The 16093-nt window shown below is 46.2% G+C and overlaps 1 protein-coding gene across 6 annotated transcripts in view; it reads right to left on the bottom strand.

Moving 5' to 3' along the window:
- slc12a7b (solute carrier family 12 member 7b) overlaps positions 1-16093 on the bottom strand; it is a 48020-nt gene that overhangs the window by 26959 nt on the left and 4968 nt on the right. The window contains exon 1 of one of the 6 annotated variants that reach the window (XM_030349597.1): positions 12100-12592. The exons of 4 other annotated variants lie outside the window; for them this stretch is intronic. In XM_030349597.1, coding sequence (XP_030205457.1) covers positions 12100-12238 — 139 coding nt within the window. In that variant the 5' untranslated portion in view covers positions 12239-12592. Of the gene's footprint in view, positions 1-2925; positions 3351-12099; positions 12593-16093 lie in introns of those variants that run through there. One more of the 6 variants, XM_030349600.1, reaches the window with a different exon arrangement.

The raw sequence follows: 16093 nt of genomic DNA on the forward strand, positions 1-16093 counted from the left end.
AAATACATTAAGTTGATTACTCTACTCAACATATTATTACAACAGTCATCGTGACAACTAGGGGTTAGTTAACTTTTTCCAAAAATGTAAAGCGTTGGGAATGGGATGGAGAAGTACACACTGTGTACACGTGTACGTGTGTGCACACGTGTCTTTACTCCATAGCCGCACACATTACATGGAGTACTTTGCTGGGAATTAAATGTTATATAATTAAAAGACTATTACATGGGACATGTTTCCTGGATCCATGATTTCCCCTGACAACCACACACACACACACACACACACACACACACACACACACACACACACACACACACACACACACACACACACACACACACAAAGTGTCAAAGAAGTAGGCTAGCCCTCGACTGTTTTACCAGATTTCTTGTTCGGACTGGCAGGCGTGACAGGAAGTAACGGCCATATAACCAAAGTAGAAACAAGTACAGACCCACTGATAATCAACCACCCACACCGTCTGCTTTGGCGGACCCAGAAGACTTAACACCACTGGCTCCATCCAGCAGCGATCTGTACAATTTAACACCCAGCCCAGGGCCGTGCAGCATCAAGTACCACATGAGAGGCCGGTACAAAAGTGACCCCGGGGCCCGAACACCGAGTCGCAGCTCTTCTGTTGGTGGTGCGTACTCGATGAATAAATCTACCAGGTACTCAGAATGAATGCTCGAAAAGTGTCTGGCACTGACATCATTCAGTGTTACAATGTAGACCACAATGTTGCCTGTATTAGGTCATTAGGCAGAAGTGGTCATCAAGACACCGTGAAACTAAAACGGAACTTTACCCTTTACCAGACACTTTATTAACCTCGTCAACAAAGCCCACCAATCATTTTGGCAGACCGATGACACGACTATACACAGAGAGAGAGAGAGAGAGAGAGAGAGAGAGAGAGAGAGAGAGAGAGAGAGAGAGAGAGAGAGAGAGAGAGAGAGAGAGAGAGAGAGAGAGAGAGAGAGAGAGAGAGAGAGAGAGAGAGAGAGAGAGAGAGAGAGAGAGAGAGTGTGTTTTGTGCGTATCGTGCAGTTGGAGGATCAGATTCTCCCTTGAGCTAGAACACATCCGATGACCGCTGAAAGTGACATTGCTGGAGTACATAAGGTAAAGGGGTAAACCTCTGCACTGAAACATGATCGCTTCCCCTGCATCATCACCCACCTACCCAGGAAGTATAGAGGGTAGAACCCTTTTATCAAACGTTTTACTGAAAATAAACAGACTAGGTTTGCTATGCGTTGGATCTTTACCCTCCTTCCTTTCTTCTATTTTCTTTTTCACTTTACTGGCCACAACATCAGCAATTTTAATCATGGTAGTTCATTCACACAGTTCATCACACAGTTCATCAGACACAGAGACTCGCTGACACACGCCAATGAAAGCCACACCTGGACCATCCTGCTTATTGGCAGCGATTCCTATATCAAATGACAAACATGCAGGCTTTAAAAAGCACATTGACTTGGTTATGTGCATTCTTATTGGTGAATGGAAGCCCTTTGGACTTCTTTAAATATTTGACAGCAATTGTGCACAAATGGCACAAAACTTGCATAAACCTTACATTAACTCTTTACTTTATCAATGCTTAGAAGATAAGGAGGAAGAATCGACAAAAGTTGGTAAAATAAACAGCGAACACACACACACACCCACACCCACACACACACAGATGTCAGGCCTAATGCCGAGCGATGAACAAATGAGGCGGGGGTAACACGTTGAGAGCAAGGGAGGTGGGCAGGGCGGGGGTTGGGGGGGAGGGCGAGGGCATCTGGCTCCCAGGTCCTCCCCAACAGAGTCCCCCCCTGCACAGGGGCTACAGTGTGTGGGGGTGTATACACAATTGTGCTTCACCACCTCATTAACAGCAGCCTTGTTTTGGTTCTTCTTAACAAATGAGTCCCATTACTGGGAGCTGACAGGAGTTCACTGGTCCCCACCCAGGTGCCCTTATGCAAGCATTTCACACACACACCACCACCGTTTTCTCTTCGTATTCTGACGCCACCTTGAAATGCCGTTACCTCAGGACTTGAGCCTTTTCCTAAAACAGCGACAGTGACAACTCCAAACTCATTGTGTTCCATGCATTCAAAACAAACGTCTGCAACTTCAGTTCATCATATCCCGTTCTAATACACCCCGTAGTGCCGCGTGTCATTTGTAAATTGTGTGTGTTTGTGCATGTGTGTCCCATGCATGCGTGTGTGTGTGTGGATGTGCGTTTGTGACCCTGCACCTCTGTGGTAATAAATGGCCACGCGTCCTATTTATAAAGCACAGAGCTGCGGGCCGTGACATCACGGCTAAGCTGACTTAGACGCCCACGCTCCGTCCTACCAGAGAGGATGTGCCTGCCGACGTCAGCCAAAAGTCAGACCCAGCGATCCTATGCATTTCCCCCCCAATATCCCCTGCACTAAGTCATGTAAACAACACTAATAGGACAATAACAACATGCACAAAAAGCCATTAAGAGAAATACAAAAAGATACATAGAATATGAGAGAGGGGAGTGTCCTGCAAGTGCAGCAAGGCAGAAGGAGCAGAGCTCAGGAGCCGCGGTCATAGGCCATTCATCATGTGGCTCCAGCACACACATTTCTTTAACTCGCATAACAGCCCAAACCGACAGTCCCTTGTCAATGCACAGTAAATGGGCACAGTGGAATTGTCTCGTCTTTGGAAGCGCGCGCGGATGCATACGCCGTGAGCTTTAATCCCGGTGAGCTGTACAGCGGGTCAGCACAAAACACCACAACAGTACAGAACAGTAAAGTAAAAACTAAACTGGGAAAAGGCAGAGCCTGGAACCACACTGACTTTACACCTCAATCCAAGACCGTTATATTTAGCAAGTGAGGAGTAGTTGGCTAAAAGTAAACTTACCCCTCAGTCGAGAGCTCTCACCCTGCTCCATGCTGTGGAGCGGGGTGAGGGGGGGCGTAGCGGAGAGCAGTAGCTTGGGGGTGGCGGGGGGGGGGGGTCCCAGTAGTAGTTCCCAACAAGCCCAGGTAGCCCAGCGTGGAATGGGTTGGCTGAGTGAGTGAGAGGGCAGAGGTATGGCTAGCTCGGTGCGGAGAGCAGGGACACAGCGCGGGATCTGGGTGGATGTGATGGATCAGCTACAGCTCTGCTGGCTTATGCGCGTGTGTGTGTGTGTGTGAGAGAGTGCATGTGTACGTGCATGTGTGCGACAGTGGCCAGTGAGGGACAGTGTCATCAGCCACGCATCACATCTTCACACACCCCCCTCCCTTCTCAGCTTCTGATCCCTGATGAGCACGCTGTGTGTGAGCACACACACACACACACACACACACACACACACACACACACACACACACACACACACACACACACACACACACACACACACACACACACACACACACACACACACACACACACACACACACACACACAAAAGGGGAGGAGTAAAGAATGAGAGGGAAGCAGAGAGCTAACCAAAGGGCAGTTGTAGACAGAGAGAGAGATAAATGTGATGCACGGGATGCACAGCCAACCGGACTGAATGAGAGTGATCAGAAAGTTAGAAAAACAAGAAGGAGATTATATCAGAATATTTTTTGTTATGCAATCGTCAATCTTGTCACGGCGCGAGCTCTGCACGCCTACACGGGATGCACTAGGGGCCGTCCCATTAGGGTCCGTCCCATTAGGTCCGTTGGGTTGGCAAGCAATCGATAATAATGTATGATGTTCAGGAGACCCCGCGAGCCGCTGCAGCATGACTGAGCGGTCCAGCCAGCCGCCCCCGTGGTGACAGCGCCCCACTGCCTCCGTGCAGTCCAATGACAGAGAGGCCATAGCTGGGCGGCCGGTCCTTATAGGAACCGCACTGAGCAGTGACACCAAAGTAGTGATATTTCCGCCCAAAGTCAAGCAGTCTATTATCAGAGGCCAGGGTAAAAGTAGTTTGTGGTTTCAAGGCTGGGCCCAGGCTAAATATCCCACATAAGCAGACTTGGGACCGAAATACAGTGACACCTCGACCACAGCCTCTACTTCCTAGTAGATAGCCCGTTGCCCTATCCTTTGGCCCTGCTTGCCGTTCTCTTAATGAACCGACAGCTTCCGGTGACCCGCCTCAATGGCGGCTGCCTATTATAATCTAGCTGGCCGAGAGCTTGGGAAGTGGGCGGTAATCAGGTAAGCTGATAAGGCTAATCCAGACCTTTTTATAAAGCGGGGAAGCAGCGTCTCTGCAGCGCCACCAAGCAGCAGTGGATGGCGCAGTGGATCTCTGCACACACCGGCCCCGGCCTGGTTCCACCGGGCCTCAGAATGAAGAGACACAAGTACCCCGTGACTGGGGCCAGAGTGGTTCTTTACCATTTTAATTGGATGAAACGTCTCTGTGTATACAAAGAGTAGAAAAAGATCCCAAATGAACACAACACGCGAGTCAAGAATCACGGAAACGACAAAGAGAAGTAGCGTGGAACAAACGAACGCTGTGCGGTGCACGCAGAGTGCAGAGGCCGGCCTAAGATGAACCACGGGGCCAACAGGGTCATGCTTAACGTGGCAGATGTGTCAAAGCGGGTCTTAAAGAGGGGGGGGGTGTATCACATCACTCAGTATGAAGGCTTTAGTGGTTATCAAGCTTCACTTGGTTTGATGTCAGATGGCTGCTGCTGGAGTGGCGCCGCTGTGTGTGCCGGCTGTACTTAGCGCGGCTCTAAGCTGTAAGCCCCTCAGGTATACATCACTACCTGTTACGTAACCCAGCGCCCGGACTGAGTGGTGGTAGGCGGGGGCGGGGGGAGGTGAGCTCAATGCAAATGAGCACTGTGGGTTTTCGGCCCGATCTGTCATTTTTGTTTGTGGTTGAAAAAACAACCACTTCTATCAACTCATATTTAATTTGATTTCCTGCCATGTAATACCAACAACTTCAAACAGGAAACTTCATCTCTCTATCGTGTTCCTTATTTGGCATTTAATTGCCATCTGAATGTTAGACGGTAAAGGTATATATATACATAAACAAAAGACAATCAGTCATCTTACAAAACAAGATAAACAAAATGTGACACACACACACACACACACACACACACACACACACACACACACACACACACACACACACACACACACACACACACACACACACACACACACACACACACACACACACACACACACACACACCACTTTTGTGGTTCAGTTACTAATGCGTACTTACAGTTAAGTCTGCACAGCTGTATACAAACAAACCCAGCGCCACTCCCCTGGAGAGGAAACCGGCTTGCGGTCTCATGTGGACCAACTATCAAGTCCTTCTCTGCTTCAGGGAGAAGTGCATCACCTCTCAGGGCCATCGTCTTAAGGGCGGATGGATTGGATAACCACAACAGTGGGCACTCTGGCTTTTAGTCTTGTTTTGTCCATGTGGTTGTCTAGCACCCATCATTTAAACCAATATTGTCATTTTCCATTGTAACGTCATTCCGTAAAGTCTGTTTGAACTATGAATTCGGAGGAGTCAATAGAAAAATGACCCAACAGCTTAAACTGTTGATTGGTATACTGTTGCCTTCCACACAGATCAGTCTCAACAATGTACTCTTCCTCCACTACCAAACACAAGGAAATGGCCGCAATACCACCCTTCACCAGGTAGTGTCACTGTTTCTTCATGTTCAAGCACAATATTCAAAGTGAAGCACACATGGACAGAACCACTACAGATTGGTCTTGCTCAGAAGCAGGTTAGGATCATTGTGGGCATGGGTCAGATAAACCTGTTACCTGGACTATCTGAAATCAGTAGAACCGGTGCCATGTGTAGACAGGATGCAACTATCTGCTGTTGTTATATCCTTGCGACCAAAAAAAGATTATTTCAAATTGATTTTCCTATTTTGTGTGCTATGAGTTAAGTGCACTTTAATACCCAAATTAAACAGCGTATGATAGCCCACAGAGTGCTGCGTGTGTGTGAGTATATTTTGGAACACAAATATGTGTAAATCCTTCCTCATTAGCTGGAGGAGAACACGCAGTAATGGAGAACAGCGGTCACTGCCTACTTAAGCTAACTTAAAAGCTATAAAAGCTTTGTTTTACTGCTGCATTAGCCATTACTTGTTATCACAGTTCCATCATCATCATTTGGAAAACATAGCGAAAGTTTCATTTCTATTAAGTCACATTTTAAATAATTTAAACCACATGTCTACATTCATACCAGGAGAAAAGAGTCGGAGGTGGGGTGGGTTGGTGTGGAAAGAGTGTGGCAACAGCCTTATCAGAAGCCCCATATTGACATAGGGCAAACAGGGACGTGAGGGGCACATAACAGGAAACAGGAACTTCTCAAAAAAGAGGAGGCCACTACTCAAAGGGATCGGTTCCCTGACTCAATCAACCTGTTCAGCCTCGTCAGAATAAATGTATGCAAGGTCACATGAAGAGGAATAGACGCTTATGCCCTGTGGATAAGAACTAGTTTTGTTTTACAGATTGAGAATGAGGCTGGAAGGTTCTGTGATCAATGTAGAAGCATGACATTGACGTACGTTTCCATCACATCGTTACTCTGCGTATGATTATACTACACTTCAGAGGCAAACATAAATACAAGAGTTACAGAACTCCATCATCAATTGCATCACCATGATAAGCTCTTTCCCGGATTCAAGGAAATAGTTGTACAAGCCCCCTCTGTCGCATTCATCGTTGGAATCCATAATCAACGTAACTATTGGCCTGCTGTTGATCATGATGGCCGTCCCTTGGGACTTGCACTTTCTATTGGAGAGAATGCAGGCAGCAGACGTCTGTTTTCGAGGGATGCCCTATGAGCTACTGCTGCTTAAGACGACACACGCACGTCGTAAACCAAACAACCACAGCCGGGCCTCCGGACCTCCAACGCGAGAGAGCCCCATGCACCTCACTCTGTCCAAACCTAACCCCCCCCCACTTCCTGTGTGCACTTCAGAGAGACACAGCGGCGCCAACTACATGCACACACTCTCCTCATCTTAATCCCATCTAGGAGAATTCACATTGTAGTACATGATTGGGCATTGCAATTTATTGATATGGTATCTTAAACAGTATTAACCTCTTATTGTGAATATTAAAGTATAAAGGATAGAATAAAAAGTAATTTCCTTCTGGGTGTCCATTCCCGGAGCAGCCTTAACTTTTCCGGGAAAAATGCTTCCATAGAATGAGATATAGCCTCCTTTCAATTATCACAAAGCTGTGATGAAATTGTAACGGCAGGATTAACGCTATTCATCCAAAGAGAAATCACACAGGCATTAGTGTGGGAGGCACAGCCCTACCTGATCTATTCGTGTTTATAAAATAACCAACCCGTCATTATGAGTAGGTTGGGCTACTTGGTATAATTTAACATAATTTAAAGATTGAAATAGCTGCTAAATACATGAATAATTATAACTCTTCTAAAAACGAACCCATTAACCCCTCCCCTCTGTTAACCCCTTATTTCTATGGCCGCAACTGACTAGTGAAGCGTTGATTTGAAGCGTTCTCAGACTGAGGGGTTAACTCGGAGTAACCAGAAGAGATGCTTTCAGGGTGCTGCATCGTGCTCAACTACAGTACAGGGTGTGTGAGGTCTCTGTACGTCTTAGACAACACTGTACTACAAAATGACCGGTGGCTCTTCGTGACAGAAGAAAATAAGGCTGAAGGAGGGAATGTAGAGGGGATGACACAGAGCTTTAATTTAACCAGAATCAGACGCACCAAGGTAGAAAACAGGAAACACATGGCACACGCAGAGACAAGGTGGACCCACAGGAAGCAAAGTCCACCAGGTTTCAGAGTGGCTAATGCAGCCTTGACAGTTATTAATAAAAGGCCTGATCCTTCAACCGCAAGACAATAAGTACCAGAGGACCCCTTCTAAATAAGCGCTGCAAATTCAGGAACACAGGCCTAGTAGTTTATAAAACTCCCTCGGTCGATGGTAAGCTACAGGCAGGGTCTTCATAAGCTCAGGGAGAGGGGCCCAGGCAGGGAGGGAACACAGTGGGTTAGATTGAGGGGCAATCGCTGCCATGGTGCTCCAGGGCTCCTCTGGGGATAACTACGGACGAAACCGGCTGCGCTATAGTCATCTCCAGAGAATAGCCATGAACGGGGTTAGTTCTCCCGTGTGAAAGTAGGTCCTTGCCGTTTAGATGGCAAACTGAATAAGAACGAGTTATATTCATAATAAAACACAATGTGGAGCAGCATTCAGATTGGATGTTGGATCCAGCAAGTTTCCAATTGTAAATGGTGGGACAAAGAAAAAATCTAAGCAGCTGGTTGGACCGTTATGCCTTGATGATGCAATCCAAAAAGTCTGTTCTGGATAAAGTTGGTAGTGTGATATTGATGCAGTGGAAGAAAAAAAAAATGGCGAAGGGAAGCGAATTGAAATCCGATCCATACAGAGCTTAATTTTGCATAGCGTTTGGTGTCCTACCGATAACTGCAGCGTAGCAGTATGCAGTGGTGAGAAGGAGGGGAGTGGTTGTGTGTTTACTTTGGATCGACACCAAAAAGAAAACAAAAAAAAAGCACTAACCTGGAACTTCCTTCCTTCATGTACAACAGCACAGTGAAAGTGTGTATGGCTATTGAAACGCGACAAGGGGTTCGGGAGGGCAAAATGTCCGAGGAGGGTTGAACAAAGGACCACATCTCACGAGAGCGTATTGTATAATCTCAACATCAGTTCTGGTCCCATTCTCATGGAGCAATACATAGACAGAGCGCTGTCTGGATCACGTATCTTTGGACGGGGCTTCCACCCAATGTGCGCATGGGGGATATTGATATGATGATCTGTGGGTCCATCAGCGGGGATACTCAGTACTGTGACCCTAGTTTGTTAATTTTTTTGAGGAATAGCATTTTTTTCATTTTCAATTGAACATGAGCCACTGTTCCTCATCTGATAATAAAGGGGTTTGGTTTGATTTAGACTGGACAACATAGGTTAAATGCAATAATTCACTTTATTATTTTTTGAAAAACAATGACAATGTTGCAAATCAAAAGATCTCAATAGCAGGAACTGATACCAAGCAGAGTTCCTTATTCAACAAGAAAACTGGACGTCATGTTGTTGCCGACTACATTGGGTTGAGAAAACCCAATCTGAAGACCTTTGGTTTACCAGAGCACTGTCATCACAGCTCAAAGACTGCTCTCGTATTCCCTCCCCTTCTGCTTTGTCCATAAACCTGCAAGATCGCACATTTCCGAGTTCCAAGGGTAGAAAAAAAACTTAAACACAAGAACCAATATATCTAGGCCTGTCAATTGTCATTCTTCTTCTTCGATTGAAAGAAAGGAAATCGATCCTGCAGAAGCCAGAGTGCTGTATAGTGCTGTCTGCTGAGGCCCTCATCTTCAGTATTGCCTGCTCATTCCTTAGGCCCCACTGGTGAGAGAGCGACCCGCCAGAGAGAGACAGAGCATCAAGAGAGGGGGTGGGGTCTCACTCCCCCCACCATACAGCCAACGGGAAGCAAGCCAGCCGGGAAAGATCAATAACACATTGACAGATTGCACGAATAAACAATGCAGTTCCACACGGGAGCCCTTTTGGTCTCTACAGTGCTGTAGGAAGTGGGCCTATGTGTACGCATGCACAATGACATAACACGCGCTGTGATAACAAAAACCCACTGCCATAGGACATGTGCTGAAATGCATTACAAATAAATCCTTGGTACAGCTTTGTGTACAGCTTTTTTGGCATATGTTGATTGTACTACATTTGTTAAGCGCCATTGGATATTATAGTCTTTAATGGGAGTTTTGTAAAAAAAAAAAAAAGGGCAGCATTTAGAAATGCATGGCTACAGTTAAACCCATACCAAAAATAATTTTGTTTACTCAGCCCTTAATCCCCGTTCCAGCCACAAAAGGGGAAAGTCTACAGCTGATTGCATGACAACAGCCCCTTGCCCCGGGCCACCAGGCGAGGAGAAGCCAGCGGTTTTATAACATCCGTCTGCCTTTAATTCCAATTCAAAAGGGTACCCCAGCTTCTGCACCCTCCCTGTAGGCCTCCTGGAACCAACCGCTCTCAGAATTCACTGTATGCCGCTTTGGACCGAACCTCTCTCAAATAACAGAATAGCAAGTGATTTGATATAGTTCAAGTAGATGTTAGCACAAAAACTGAAATTATGTATCCTGAAGGGGATCGCCAAGAGGTCACTATCTCCGTACTTATTTCTGCCCTTTGCGTGGCGTGCGTAAAAAGAGGGCAGTTCACGGTTTGACTGTGTATGGAAAAGCTGCTCAGTTGCTCCAGCAGTCTGTAAAACCCAGCGTGCGGCCGTAATTGCAGCTTTCCAGTAGAAATTAAATTCTGGAATCCGATTCACTCGCAGGCTTTTGAAGAAACAGAGACTGCTCCAGAGGAGGCTCGCAAAAAAACAACAACGAGGATGCAGTGCTGCTCGCTACCCAGGAGTTGGGAGCTAGTAAAGACTGTAGTGTGTTGAGGTTTAATGAGAACGGTGTATAACGATGAGTCGTTGTACACCTCGTAACGTGTTAGGGGAATAAAGACTCCCTACTGAATGCAGGAACGCTGAATGCAGAGATTGTCCGCTGTACATCTTTGTAGGAGGATGTATGCATTAAGTTGAACGCAATGCAATAAATAGGAGATCATCATTGGAACTCAGTAATGCCGCAGCAGTATTAAAGAGTTCAGAAATACAGACAAATATAATTTAGACAAGGCTAAGTTTAGTTAGTATTTAGGCTAACCTAATCTCAGATCGAGCTGTCCTATTCTGCTCTGCTTAAACTAAAAAGGGGTGGAGTTATGGCTCATTTCCTGTTTCGCTACCAAGATGTCCCAACAACGATGGTGTCCTACTGTGAAAGGATGTTTAAGCTTGTAAACTTTTCAGTACACGATGTCCCCACAGTTCACTAGAATAGATGTGGAGTGGTCCCTTGTAAGTATAACAAAAGGTTTGAATGACATTACAAAACAATCCTTTTCATCTTGCTTTTTACCGTTTCAGATTCCCAAAGGAACCAAGCTGTAACGGCATAAACTGTCAACAGCAGCCCACAGCCTGCTGCCCATGCGAATGGAAGTGGAAAGTGTTTTAGTCAAGCCCAGTTGCCTCATACGCATGACACTATGGCCAATTAATACTTACAGGATGCCCCCACACCCTTGCATTTTCACGACCCCAATAGGTTGTTCCTTCACACAAAGGCTTGACTTTGCTATTGGCTGTGGCTCAGGAAGAGTTGATTAGCGTTGTGTCATCTGGGTTATCTTAAAAAAGAGCTACGTCTGCCAAGGACTTCCTGAAACAGGTCCCTGAGGTGGAGGGAGGGAGGGAGGGAGGAGGTGGCATTCTGCTGGGAATCTGACCACTCCTTTGCTAATGGGTAGGAAACAAAGATGCTCTTCTACGTTGAAAGCTACTTGATGGGCTGGTGATGTTCCTGTATGTTGTGGGACCTTGGACACTCTAGGAAGTTGGTCCTAAAGTGGTGATCATATATGGAAATCTATAAACAGGGAAATAGCATATTGAAAAGGGGTCTGTGTGTGTGAGTGAGTGATTTCAAAGCCATTCTTTGAAAAACACGTTATACTTTTATAACCTACTTATCTTCTACTATATTTCAATATTAGACGAAAAAAAAAAAAAAAAGGAACAAACAATTTCAGAAACGCCGCATCCACGATACAAACTGCTGTAATGATAGCAGTTAAACAGGGCCATAAAACCATAGGCTCACAACAAAATCAGGCTGGACATCTGGAACCTTCTACACCTACTTCCCCATCGCCTCTCTGAGCAGGAAAGTAGTGGGAGGGTTTAAAAAGTTTGACCATTTGACGACAGCAGTGGAAAAGCATAAAATTGTCCAGTGCAATTACCCAGCTCGGAACAACAGCCCCTTCTATGAAAAACACAGCTCCCCACTGAGGCAGCCCAGTTCACCGGGTCTCGATGCCAGCCCCAGATCAATGCAGAGGGAGCGGGTAACAATCAACAGCTAGCCTACCTGGGGCGTACTCATCAGCCTCCCTCAGTACGTTGTTGTCGTCCACATCCTCCTCTTCCTCCTCCTCCTCCACGCTCCCCACCTTCCTCGTCTTCCTCCTGCCGTCCCGTACGGGCACCACCGTGAAGTTGGTGGGCATTTTGGGTCACACCATGTGCTCCGCTAGCTCAGCTTCTCTCCCTCTCCCTCTTCCCCCGATGGCCCCCGGGCCGGCCCTCCCTCTCTCTCTCTCTCTCTCTCTCTCACTCCAACTCTCCCTCCCTCTCTCTCTCTCCAACTCTCCCTCTCTCTCTCTCTCCAGAAAGTATCTTCAAGCAGAGCCCTGTGGACGCGTCCTCTCCGCCGCCGGTTTCTTCTCCTTCCTCTGCAGCCTGGGGGGGTGAGTCCTTTTGTTCTCTGACCTGCGGCTCAGCCCAAGCGGTGTCTGGCGTGCTGCTGCCCTGGCCGAGGTCTCAGCTTTCGCCTCGATCACCGGGATACCGCTGAACACAACATGTGACCCCCACCCTCCCCTCTCCAAATAAGGAAGAGCCAGTCAGCCCCGCCCCAAAAGGGGAAGGAGAGAGCGCAAGCAAGGGTAGAGAAAAAAACAACAACAACGACTAATGTGTGACTTTATGAGTTCCCCCCTCTCTGCCTGAGGCTAGTTTGTCCGTCTAGGATCGAACTCGCAAGGTCCAGCACGCGCAAAGACACACAAGCACATTCCTCTGTGATGAGGCAATCGGGCAGCTGCTTCAAAGGAGCAGGAAAGGAAGACACGAACACACACACACACACACACACACACACACACACACACACACACACACACACACACACACACACACACACACACACACACACACACACACACACACACACACACACACACACACACCCTGTCAGGCGTCATTTGACCCGCTGAGCATGCTCGAGCAACAGTGGGCCCAGACCCTTGGGGTACCCTCCCCAACAACCTCCAGTCAAAATCAAAAACCTACAAGGCAAATTGAGCACGGTGTCTGTAGCAGATCTGTTGAGCAACTCTGACAGCGTGGCGGCTCAGACCTGTGGTGGGGGGGCTCCTTATCTCGTCAAACCAAACAGGGGTTTCGAAAGAGAGACAAGGCTCTGGAGAGCGGAACAGGCCTTCAGGCTACATACACTGTGGCATTGTATGCGCATGGAGATTGGCCCTGCTGCCACGACTTTTGCTCCAAATGTGTGCGTGTGTGTCCTAGCCTAGAAGGGAAAGGCCCCTGACCAGAGATATATTTGCATGTATGATAGGCTAATCCTCAGGAGGGATGTGGCCTGCTGCAACACACATACGCCCTCTCTTCATGCGTTCAAATAAGAGTAGCAGCAGCAGCCATCACGGTTCGTGGTCAGTGAACCTCTAACGACAGAGCCCTATGGGACACATGCACCGTACACTCCTATGCCACGTACATTAAAAAGGCATGATAATGATAACCCCCGGGGCCTTGGCAGTGTGAAAATACATCTGCACTCTGGTGCTTTCGTAATTATACTGCTCTTTAATTAAACTAGATGACACCCTTGAACATAAACAGCCACATAGCAAGAAGCCTGTGTAGCCTATAGTATGAACAGCATGACATCATATGTGTGTTATATATGCACACATTTAAGTTCCCTTGTACACATCTGTCCAGATAAGGGATACCGGTTCAACTTCCACTGCCTTGCCAAACTAGCAAACTTGGCACATAGCCATTGACTTAGCAATGGCTTTAAAGAAACGCCCTGCTTAGTAGTTCACAAATTTACTATTTCAAAAGATCCAAACTATCAAAAACAGCAATCGTATTCAATGAAGAGAATGCAGAAGTGTCTGTACCCAGGGAGGGGCGACAGAGTTCAGGAGGAAGAGAGTAAATTAGGCAGAGATATTATGAAATAAAAGAGTGAACAACAGCAAGCCCAGTCATAAAGACGAGTCCATAGCGGCATTGGAAGGAACTAAAAGTGCACTTCCTTCTGTGGGTGTCTGCGAGGGTTGATATCCGATCTGCTCCCACGGTGAAGTTGGGGGTTTCCCACCCTAGAGAGCTGATTGTTGGAGGCGATGTGTGTGAGTCCACTAGGTTACCCAAAGATGTTCTACAAATTAAGAACACCAGACAGGTTTCTCATGAAATGATATAACCCTGCATGACGTGGATGAAAAGTCGATTACAACTGGATCTCAGGTCTTTAGAGTCGTGTAACTTCAAATGAAAGCTATGAGATATTGATGCAATTGAAGTTAGTGCGTGCTAGAGCTCGGTAATAAATGTCGTCCCATGTGCACTGTTCAGGAAGCACTGGCACGCAGCTAGGGTAAACTGATACACTTATTCCTTCTCCAGGTCCGGAAATCACTGAGCAATTGGCAACGGCAAATACATTAGGCAGACAGACAGACAGACAGACAGACAGACAGACAGACAGTCCCAGACAGATAGGCAGGGAGGCAGACATTCTGCGTCTTTCGGTCTAACATAGCTGGATAATGGCCCTTGTAACGGTTAAGGATTTCACACTAGTCCTGCTATGCAGGGTGATAAACAATCTCATGACACTGGCATGACCCCCTCCCCCAACAGCAGCACTCAGACCAATTCTTTGTTATTTCGAAAGAAATCATTATAATGAATCATAGCATTTCTTTGAGCATCAAATCAATAACAAATCAATTCCATTGTAAGACTGTGGGTAAGCTCTGTGTGTTTGCGTGTGGACAAAGCGTCCAGTGTGTAGCCCCCCTTTAGACGGACACACACATTTGACTTGTAATGATATTGCCACAGGGCCCAGAAAAAGATGCACTTAATTGTGGAATCCTGTCCAATAGGGACCAGGCCAGGCCTCCTGAGAGAAGATGAGAATAAGGATTTGTTTTGGGGGGGAATCATATTGTCATTAAGACAAAGATTACATTTTTTTGGGAGCTGGTCTTAAAGATTCAGTGAACCCAAAACCCTTTTTTTTTTGTATTTGAATTCCATCTGAAGCACTGGGTTAATTGGCTCTTTAAGTCAAGTAAAACCAAAACACAAGCACTGATGAGAACCAAGCACTGCTGATGATGACGGCGATGATGAATCAGTGAGTCTACAGTAAAACCTAAGCTGAGGACTAATCCTGTACATACACAAAATTAAGTCAGTTGCACTGCTGCATTCAACAAAGTGCAGCACAAATACAAAGTTCACAGGCACCAGAGTAAAGGATAGATGACCAAAAGATGAGAAAAAAATCAAATTCCAGATAAAACATTGTGAGTGAAGGCCGCCTCTAAACGATAAGATCACTCATCCATCGCTTCCCAGAAAAACAGAAGGTTGCTTCTCTGGTGGCAGCATAGTATTGATTGATCCGATATGAAAACCCCAGGAGCAGAGGCCTTGTTATATTAAGGTTGCAAATCGATGCAAACAGGCTGTGTTGTTTTCTCATCTCACAAATCACATTCCTTTTGTTTTGGTCGCCTCTTTTCACGTTTAACTGGAAATTTCATCGAATAAGGTATTTCTTGATCTGTTGATGCAGAAGAGGACATAAGTTGAAGATGTCTCCATGCAACATGCAAGCATGCATCATAGATCTACAGAACAGTTTTGCTATATTTTACAATAGTATAACAATTACTTTAGGCTTTTCCAATAGCTGATTAGTATTTGAATGAATTTTTTTAAATAAAACTTAAATGAGAAAAGAGAATAATGCATTACAAGGTAGAGAAAAACTCTTAAAGGGTAATTGGAGATGCAGGAAATGCTGTTTTTCTGCAGAATATTTAGCGAAAAACAGCTCTATGCTGCCCCTTATTGGTCAAATGTGGACACACAAGTCATGCCACGGTAACACGAGCTGAGAGTGTTAATGAAAAACACAGAATACTGACTTGCATGTGTGAATTTTCTTGAGTAGAATAACAAAGACATTTTTAAAACTGAAAATAATACAAGGAAATAAAAAATAGGAAAATCAGCCATGAGTGGAG

The sequence above is a fragment of the Gadus morhua genome, chromosome 23 (assembly GCF_902167405.1).
Source record: "Gadus morhua chromosome 23, gadMor3.0, whole genome shotgun sequence".
NCBI lineage: Eukaryota > Metazoa > Chordata > Actinopteri > Gadiformes > Gadidae > Gadus > Gadus morhua.